This window comes from Charadrius vociferus, unplaced genomic scaffold (genome assembly GCF_000708025.1).
Source record: "Charadrius vociferus isolate BGI_N301 unplaced genomic scaffold, ASM70802v2 scaffold45, whole genome shotgun sequence".
Taxonomy (NCBI): Eukaryota; Metazoa; Chordata; class Aves; order Charadriiformes; family Charadriidae; genus Charadrius; species Charadrius vociferus.
Genome location: NW_009648712.1, coordinates 2,334,417 through 2,344,491, shown reverse-complemented (window position 1 = coordinate 2,344,491; position 10,075 = coordinate 2,334,417). Strand labels below are relative to the sequence as shown.

Here is a 10,075-nt window from a genome sequence, read left to right as displayed (position 1 = left end):
GGGGGTTGGTGGCGGGGGGGTGTGGGCCGGTGGCCGGTGCCCTCCGCTTGTCCTGCCCTACTCAGGGAGAGCCGGCGGGTCAGCCCCTCCTGGGACAGGGCTACCCCATGAGTGGGGAAAAAACCAAACCCAAACCCTGACATTTTAGTGGATGAGAAGCTCAACGTGAGCTGGCAATGTGGGCTTGCAGGACAGAAAGCCAACCCCATCCTGGGCTGCACCCAAAGAAGCGTGGCCAGCAGGGTGAGGGACGTGATTCTTCCCCTCTATTCTGTTCTGGTGAGACCCCACCTGGAGTACTTCATCCAGCTCTGGAGTCCTAAGCACAGGAAGGACATGGACCTGTTGGAGCGAGTCCAGAGGAAGGTCATGAAGATGATCCGAAGGCTGGAGCACCTCTCCTGTGAGGAGAGGCTGAGAGTGTTGGGGTTGTCCAGCCTGGAGAAGAGAAGGCTCTGGAGAGACCCTATAGTGGCCTTCCAGTACCTAAAGGGCACCTACAAGAAAACTGGAGAGGGACTTTTTACAAGGACATGTAGTGATAGAACAAAGGGTAATGGCTTCAAACTGGAAGAGGGTAGATTTAGACTAGATATCAGGAAAAAAAAATTCACTCTGAGGGTGGTGAGACACTGGAACAGGCTGTCCAGAGAAGCTGTGGATGCCCCATCCCTGGAAGTGTTCAAGGCCAGGCTGGATGGGGCTTTAAGCAACCTGGTCTAGTGGGAGGTGCCCCTGCCTATGACAGGGGGGTTGGAACTACATGACCTTTAAAGGTCGCTTCCAACCGAAACCATTCTATGATTTCAGCCCAAAGGCCAGCTGCCCATCTGTCATTGAGAAGATTAGCTGTCTTCTCTCACTGGTCTCACTTTTCTCAGTGTGCAAAGTCTTCACCTTTCCATGACATGTATGTTTGAACACCACCATATTTTTATGAAATGTGTGTCACCCAGTAAAGGGGTGACATTGTATTATTCAAATGAATGAAATGTTAGTTATAGAGCCAGAAGTTATGCTGCTTTGAAAGCATCAGTAATGCTGAATGTATTTTATTATGGAGTATCTAGCGATCACTGAATGCACAGTCATTTCCAAGTGATCTGTTAACTGGAACATTAATACAAAGTATCCAAGGAAAAAGTCTAAAATATTCAAAGCATTATAGTAGTGGTGAAACAAATATTAACTTCAATGTCTCCTTTGACAACTTAGTTAACCTGCAAATTAAGGACAAGAAGTCTGTTTTCCACTGTGCAGCTTAATTGCCTGTTGGTAATGCTGAAATGTCTATGCAGAAGGAGTAGGCTAAAGATGGCTACATTGTGAATAAAATTGTATAGTTTAAACATAGTTTGAAGTAGCTTGTTCACTCTGGGAGGAGGAAATAGAGTAACTACTCCTTGCTGTCCTATTTGTTAGTAAGTGTGTCTGTGTTTCTGGTGCAGATTTCTGAAAGAAAATATGTTTTTGGAGCAACTAGGGTATGAATTTCCAGAGGGACAGTTAGAGAAAAGCAGCATTTTGGAGGTGAAAATGAAATCTTTTCTCGGCATTGGCCACTGGTTTCTGTGCCAAGGTACGGTTGCCATTAAGGATGTCAGAAGTAGACTGAAGTCCAGACATGAAGCAAAGTTTGTAAGGAGAGATAATATACTTGATTTGACAGACTGCTAGGAGCAGTGATTAGTTAAACAGAAAGGGGCTTGAAGAGCTGCCAGATTGTGTCGTGCATTGGAAAAGGTTCTTAACTGTAAGAAAGGCTTAACTATACTTGAGAGGAAGTTGGAAGGAATTTGACTCCATTTGCAAATGTGAATGTAGTTTTTAATGTATAAATAACCACAGTATAGACGTTTCGGTTTTTGCGGGTGGTATGTAAATGCAAGTGGGGGTACAGACATGTGCAGGTATATCAACCTGATTTAAAACCCATGTGGCAGTTCAGACAAATGTATGTGTAACATGACTTTGCGAATCAGTTCACTTTGTCTCTGTATATTGATGCCAGCTTCTTAGAAACACCCAAACCCCACCTAAAACCTGGACCTTACAATGTGCTCAGCACAGTTTCCTCTGTTGAAAGCTTTCAACTTCTCCTTTTGCCATTGACAACTTCTGCTGGCTCCTGGAAGGAATGGCAGGTACCTTTCCTTTCCTCTGAGGAAGCTTCAGTCATAGAATCATAGAATGGTTTATGTTGGAAAGGACCTTAAAGATCATCTAGTTCCAACCCCCCCTGCCATGGGCAGGGACACCTCCCACTAGACCAGGTTGCTCAAAGCCCCATCCAGCCTGACCTTGAACACCTCCAGCAATGGAGCTTTCACAACTTCTCTGGGCAACCTGTTCCGGTGCTTCACTACCTGTCTTTATAGGAGAGGTGCTCCAGCCCTCTGATCATCTTTGTGGCCCTTCTTTGGACTCAGGTCCCTGTCCTTCTTGTGTTGGGGGCTCCAGAGCTGGACACAGTACTCCAGGTGGGGTCTCATGAGAGCGGAGTAGAGGGGCAGAATCACCTTCCTTGACCTGCTGTTCCTTGACCTGCTGGCCACGCTTCCTTTGATGCAGCCCAGGATACCGCCATTATTCTCCTTTGCAGAAATAGTATTTATATACTTCATTACAGGAAGTTGTTAGATCCTTATATACATATCAAAAGGCGTATGTATTTCTGCCTCATATTTGCTTGTATGCATATATAGTCGGAAAAAACACTAGCATCCATATGTGCAGACCCTGACAAAGCATGCTAAAGCAATGACACAGAGGCGTTGCTTTCCCCCCCCCATCTTACATCTCCAAAGGGCTTCATGGACTGCTTAATACTTTACACAAAATGGTGTGTGAATAGAATGTTGGGTCTGTAAGATGAATTAATCATCAGGAGGCAATTATGTAGAGATTATTGATCTTCATTCTGCTAAAGATTGCCTCTGTGGTATGATATGATTTTAATTGACAAGTGCTTACGTCTTTTCGTTCCTGTTAATTCTTTTTCCATTCAGTGTGATGCATGGAGTGTACTCAGAAAGTGAAAGAGCAGCTCAGAAGATAGCGTTCTCTCCAATGTTAAGTGTGTCTGCTCCATATCTCATGTATTTAGCATCTGCTACCTTCCACAGTGACTGGGGCAGCATCCAGCAGTTCTAGCATGGGAAGAGAAATTCCTGAAAACTTTTTTTTTGTCTTTTTTTTATTTGTTTTGGTAAAAAAAATTGGTGTTTTGTTGCTTTTGTGATTGTTTGTTAATGTTATAATGCTGTAGGTGTTTGATGTCCATTAATTTGGTATTTGTTTTCCAGTATGTCCTGTCTGTCCTGAAATTTACCTACCCTACCCTTTTTCAAGGGTAAGTACTGTTTTAAGAATACAACTGTTTGAAAAATGACTTTAATCAGTAAATGTCTTGCTGTTCCATTCTGAAACCTGCTTTAGTACCTCTTGTCATTACTGGCTTTTGCTGTCTACAGAACATACTTCATGAAGCCTTAGTGAAGCATTCATTAACGTGTCTTGGTTAATTTTTAAACATCGTGATGGTGACGTAATTAAGATATATAGACTCCATCATTTCTCATTTTTCTGAAAGTCTTATGCTTCAGCATAGAAAAGTAGTGATTATAGTACTGCCTGCTTTCTTTGGAGATGGCAGTCATGGATAATGTACAGTTGTGGTGTATTCTTTCGCTATGCTAATGAAAACCAACCTTAAACCCATGTTTAGGCATGCACAAATACCATGTTGCTTATTTTCATGCTTAGCTGTTGTTGTAATTCTGCATCACAAGTCGCTATCATATGTTAACAACTGTAATGAGAAATCTAATGTTTTGTCAAATATCCATATATACCAGCAGTGCTGTTAATAATTTGTGAGACATTTAGTGAAAATCTGGCTTCTGACAGTCAAGACTTCCCCCATTTGTTCTTCTGAGATAGCCGTAAAGTCTGCAGACACTGAATATTTTTAATTCCTCTATTGCTGCTTAGCATGGCTTGTATTTTTGCCTGATGTGCAGCTCCGGGACTGCAATCAACTCTAGGAATAATTGCCTTGGGAATCTCCATTTTCGTTGAGTGTACTCAGCTCTATTAAATACGCAATGAATGCTTTCTTCAGTTTTGACACACACACGCACACAGATTGTCTCTTGGACAGTCTTTTATCATATGGTGAAAGGGTTTTGGGTAGTGTATGTAAAATACAAGTGTGGTAAATCAACAGTAAAAAAGCATATTTTAATGGCAAGCAACTGCCTCATGGTATCTGTGTTACCACAGTTAATTCCTTTTTCTATTTTTTGGAAATGCATCTCAGCATCTTATTTTTCCATAAGTTCTGGCTTTTAAAGGTGACCTCTCGTTGAAAATTAAGTGGCTCAGATGTGCTTTCATTTAGAGTTATGACAAATGAGCAAAGGAGAAGAGTGTTATTCTCAGTTCATGCTGCCGTTGTTCGTTGTCATTGGTTTTGTTCCCTGTGTAATCTAAGACTATATTGCATTGTGCTAAGGACGTGGAACTGTTACTAACTTCAAATTCTCTCATATGCTACTCATTTTAAAAAGGTGAAGTGAGCTGTGGTAGTAGCATTGAATATTCATCGTACCCGTGTGGACAGTGAGCTCATTCTTCTCTGACACTGTCCAACTGTATGTAATATTGCATAGAGTGAATATTTGTTTATTTGTGTATGTGTGAGAGAGATTTAAAATAACTGCTTAAATGCATTGCAATGAATGGGAATAATAAAGAAAATCACCTCTGTACCTGTTACGGGTGTACTACAGTGATTTAACACTGTAGTACAGTATCTCTGAACTATGCTAGATGTTCAAGGATTTTCATCAATGAAACATGTCTCTGAAAACCACTAGGTTCCTTCTTCCTTAAGCTAGTAAATTATTTTAAAGCTTAAAAAAAAAATCTGTGTGCATCACTACTTATTTTAAGTTATCTACAAGCATTTCTAAGGTCTCACCTACTATTTCCATAATAGCCTAAGGAAGACCTTTATGGTAGGGTAAGTCATTAGATATATAAGTCAATGCAGAATGTATGTAATCGCTATATACCTTTTCAATGAGAAAACTGGAGTTTTGTGGTTTGTATGCAAGGTTATCTGGCTTTAAAGATGTTTTCTCTAGAGGCTCTGAATTAGAAGCTCATGTAGCATAATGCTGTTATTGTTGATGACACTTCACTCGGTGCTTCCTAGACAAGATGCAGGGTGGGGGAGAAAAAGCAGTTTGAGTTCAAGGGAGTTTGGAATTTAAGCCCAGCATGAATAACCATGGGAAGTCATATAGCTAATGTTTGAAACTACTAGGACTACACACGTCATCCTTGGGGCTCAGTACTTCAGCTGAAACTAGTTTTTAGATCCTGAAATCGTGTTTATTTGTCCTAAAAATAACAGTTTATGTATGAAAAGATATTCACCTCTTGTCCCGAACCTTGCCTCACTTACATCTTCAGATTGTCATGGTTGTAACATCACTATTATTGTAAACCTTGTGTGGGAAGAGATGATGCAATGGGGATTCAGTAACATGACTAAGATAATTGTGGTAGATGGTAATTTACAAAACACTTGAAACAGGATCTGGAAGAACCAGAGTATTAGAAAATTTGGAGGAAGTGAAGGCCCACAAAAATGAAATATTCAAAGGGGAATAGTGGCATCCCTGATAACCTGGAGAAAGGGTAGATAACTAGTCATGGGTGAGCTGTGAGAAATTCTGTGGATTCTAAGGTCATGCTCCACGTGGTTAAAAAGAACAAACAATTCAGAGGTGCTGTTTTGTTTCTATTTTAGGTGGCAGACATTAGTGGGTGGACTTCTGCTTCATGTCTCTTGGAAGCTGGGCTGGGTGGAGATAAACTTGTGTTCAAGGTACCGTGGGTTTTTCAGTATCTGCTAAATGCTTATTTTTGGTAGCTGGGTTACAACATAGTTAAGTTGGTTGTAGCAGTTCCTAACTTGCTAAAATATAAGTCTGTGTGTGTGTGTGTGTTTGTATGCGTTCTGCTTCAAAGGTGTAGGAGAGATCTTGTGTTTTAGTCTAATGATTGTTCAATGACACACATTTCAACCGATTACTAATATAAAGTGGATTCAATTCAACCTTGGTAAGACGATCAAAAAAGCATAGCCATTGGTGAAAACTGTAAGGGTAACTTATCCAACTGTCTGTCCACATTTCTTCCCTGGATTATCTACAGTATTCTAAGAGAAACCTTGGTAATGTTAGTTAAGAGCGTTGACGTGTGCTTCCCCAAAACCTCAGTGCAGTGAAGTCCACAAATGTGATCTGCCTTTTTTTTCTAAGAAGGGTGTTCCATAAATGGGAATCATTCACCCTTGCCTAACTCTAGCATTTATAACCACCCAGCAAGAGCAGCCATTGCAGTACAGCATTGATATAATAATCAAACTCCAAATTAGAAGGTCCTTTGTCAACAAAGATCATCTGCTTGAACTGAGTGTGATGGCAATTCAGTAGAGTTGTCCAGCATAGTGTACTCTGCTCAGGTGGATCCGTTCTGCAGTATGGAACGTGGCATATCTTTTTTATTTTGCAAAATGTTACAATTTAGAAGCTGTATGCCCACAGCAACTGGTGAATCTCCATCTCTGGGAATATTCAAAACCTTACTGGACAATGACCTGAGTAATGTGACTTGACTCTGAAGCTGAGGAAATTGGACTAGATGATTGCCAGAGTTCCCTTCTAATATAACTTTTTTTCAGTGATTCTGTATTAGCAAGTGACAACTGCTGAATTTTCTGTTTGGATTTCAGACAGTTGGCTTGCAAAACTGGATCTCCTCATTTGAAAGGAAATCCTGCATGTCTGTCAGAAGAACCAGGCTAAGTTCTGTTTTCAAGTCCATGCAAATGACTACATCGCCACTGAAACTTAAGTGAAGTTGTAAATGGAAACAGAATTCCTATCTTTTATCTGCAGTGTAGAGACAAAACAAGGATATTGGTGTAAAAGCTGTCAGTGATAGAGGTAGAGGCAGGATTAAGGTCCAAACCTTGCTTTAGTGGCAGTTACTGATACATATATTATTCTCAAGTGTATATTGACTGCTTGTGTAGATTGTGTCTTCAGAGAACAGTCTATAGAACAAAGAAATACAGCCATCAGTAATGCCCTTTTTAGTTCAACATTTCATTACTAGATGGTTACTTTTGCTTTAAATCGTGACATTAAAGAAGTTGAATCTTTTTTCCCAGCTTGGAAAAGATATTTTCATTTTTTCAAAACTTGGAAAACATTAAAGAAAATACTGGACAAGAACAGTTTTCTGCTGTTGAAGAGGATGTTTTTATCCAAGAAAAGTTTTGGTGGAAACTTAGCTCATTTTTTGACAATGGAGACTTCAGACCACTAGATGTCAGCACACTATAGGAAAAGTGATTAAAATACGTATTCGGAAACCTCTTCATTAGTTTAGCTAATACAGAATGCCTGTTCTAGAATAGACTGAACGAAATGACCAGAATTAATTGATGTGTTTTGGCTATAATTCAGACAACTACTTAAGCATGTATTTAAATCTGTCCTTCTTCAGAAGGATTAGGCACATGCTTAAATGCTTTGCTGAACTGGCCTTGTAGCCTTTATCTCCTGTATTTAAAATAAACCAAAAACGAAAACCCCAAAACAAGCAAAAACCCAACCCCAAACCAAAACCACATCCAGAACACCCCAAAAATCAACCAAACAAAAAACTTCCAAACAAACAAACATAATGTTTCAAAGCTTCTGTCTACTACTTCCTCTCAAGCTCCTTCCCTCTCCAAAGGTGAGGTCATTTCCCCCTTCTCTTACAGAATATTGGTCTCTGAACCTATCTGGTTTTTATTTTTTTGGTGCATGTATAGGATACTTAAGAATACCTTATCCAGTCCCTAGTGTTGTTATGCTTCAAATAATAAACTGCTGCCCATTTGTTTGTTTATTCCCACAAAGTCTCAGTATTTCTGTCATGTGAACTGATCTCATATGCTTTCTGAGCCAGTTCAGGTTATCCCAAAGTGTCTCAGCAGAATTATTTTATTACATAGCGATGATCACCCTTTGTCTAAAGTCAGGAATACTAGCTTCACAACAAAGACCAAATAAGAACATATTACTTAGAGTAGTTTCTCTTAGGTTTTGTGGTTATCCTGCTTTTCATCTGCTCTCTGCCCCCAGCACTCCTGACTGTAAGGGACTTTGCCACCATCATCGTCGCTTCTAAAGGGTGAATGGTGACCATCTACAAAACTTGTATTCAAAGCAAGGGCTCTGTGGAGCACGCAGAAATACATGTAGCATCTGCATAATGCTTCCAGCGCTGCGATCTGCCACCCAGCTTCTGCCTAACCCTCGTAGGCATATGAGTCCTATGTGTTCTGGTTGGCATTTCTTGTAGCACTGAATTTTCCCCATAGCTAAGCAGCAGCTCAGAGCCTTGCTTAAATCAAAGCTCCAAAGTGCGATTTAGGGGAAGCTACCCCTTGTCTTTATTGGGCTTTGGATCTAGTCCTACAACCAGAGGCTCATCGCTTTCCTGTTTTGCATGTGCATCTCTGTATTGCCAACAGAAGAAGCTACTAATTGGTTTACGTACAAGACAGATTGTTGGTGCTGACACGTTACATCAAACATCCATGCATTCATTTTCAGTCCTGAAATTCCCACTTGGCAGCATAAAATTCTACCCTTACATCATGGAAAAAGCATCTGAAGTCCTTTTCCATTGCACTTTGCAGTATTGCTTTGGAAATGAAGATATATTTGGGATTCCTGGAATTTGGTGGTAGGGAACATGAAAGACTGTTATGTTCTAAATGAAAATTCAGTTTTCATTGTGTCTTCCTTTCATCTTCCCAGCCCTCCTTTCTTTTCTTCCCTCCCCCTTTCTTCCATTTGTTGCAGTTCCAGTAGGGTGGGGGTATTTTTGTTGGTGTCTGATGTGAACTTGTTGGTAATGAGGTATGACAGTTTTAGATCCTGGTCTTGGTGAAATTCCAGTTGAAGTCAATAACCTTAAAAGGAACAGTGTTTTTCTAAAAAATGGTGACCGCGAAACCAGAGCAAATATTTATGCCAGTGAAGGATCTAAAGATTACTCTATTTTTGTTATCCTTGGGTTTTGATCAAGTATAGAAAATTATGTATTAAAAACAAAAGAGGAAACATGACCTTAATTATTTTTTTTTTTCCTGTTCTATGTTTATATGAATCTTCCGGCATGTTTCATCTTCATTCAGCCTGTTCTGCTTTCAGCATTTTGTGGTCTATTTTTCTTGTGTTCCATGAAGTATGGTAGTATAGCAGTACCTATAATTACGTTTTAATTCTTACATGCTAGTTGGAAGTGTAATGCAAAATAAGGAACTAGAAGCAGTTTGGTTTCCTTTTGAGAACCAGCATTATTCACTTTTACTTTAGTTCGAAGCTTGGGAAGGGTGAATGGGAGTAGTATTGTCTTCAGTCCTGGGAAGCCTTTAGATGAGGCATTTAGGTCACTTTAGATCCTTTCCTCCCTTGCTCAAAATCTTACATTATTCTCTCTTAAATTTACCACCTACCTGATCCCTTTCTGCCCTTAAGTACCAAGATCAAAAAAGGAAAAAGTGCAAATTCTGAAGACCCTTCTCAGAACTGAAACCTGACCCTACTGCAATAACCATGGCTAAAATATATATCAGATCAATTTGTGATGACTTCATTCCTCCATTAGTTGTCAAACTGCCTCTAGGAGTTTGGCTTAGTCAAAAGAGTATCATTAGGAAATCTCAAGAGACAGGCTCCCACAGAGACAATCTGATCTTTAGGAAGAATCTCTTTGTAAATCTGGTTGAGAAATGAATGTGTGGGTGGGCAAGTGTATTTGTACGTAGTGAAAATGTGTGCTGTCTGTGCAAGTACACCATTTTATGCCTTCATTTGTCATTTTTTCTTCCTTTTACAGCGCATTGAGAAAATTAGTTGAAATTTTTCTCCTTTAGAACCAATAGGAGTAACTGCCATGAAACAAACAATTTTGCAGGAAGAGGAGCCAGGGAAAG

General features: G+C 40.0%; 1 protein-coding gene across 1 annotated transcript in view; it reads left to right on the top strand.

The window, feature by feature from the left end:
• Positions 1-10,075, top strand: part of TMEM241 (transmembrane protein 241) — a 39,901-nt gene that overhangs the window by 7,150 nt on the left and 22,676 nt on the right. Inside the window, exons 2-3 of the mRNA XM_009886654.1 lie at positions 3,269-3,352; positions 5,822-5,899. Coding sequence (XP_009884956.1) covers positions 3,269-3,352; positions 5,822-5,899 — 162 coding nt within the window. The remainder of the gene's footprint in view (positions 1-3,268; positions 3,353-5,821; positions 5,900-10,075) is intronic.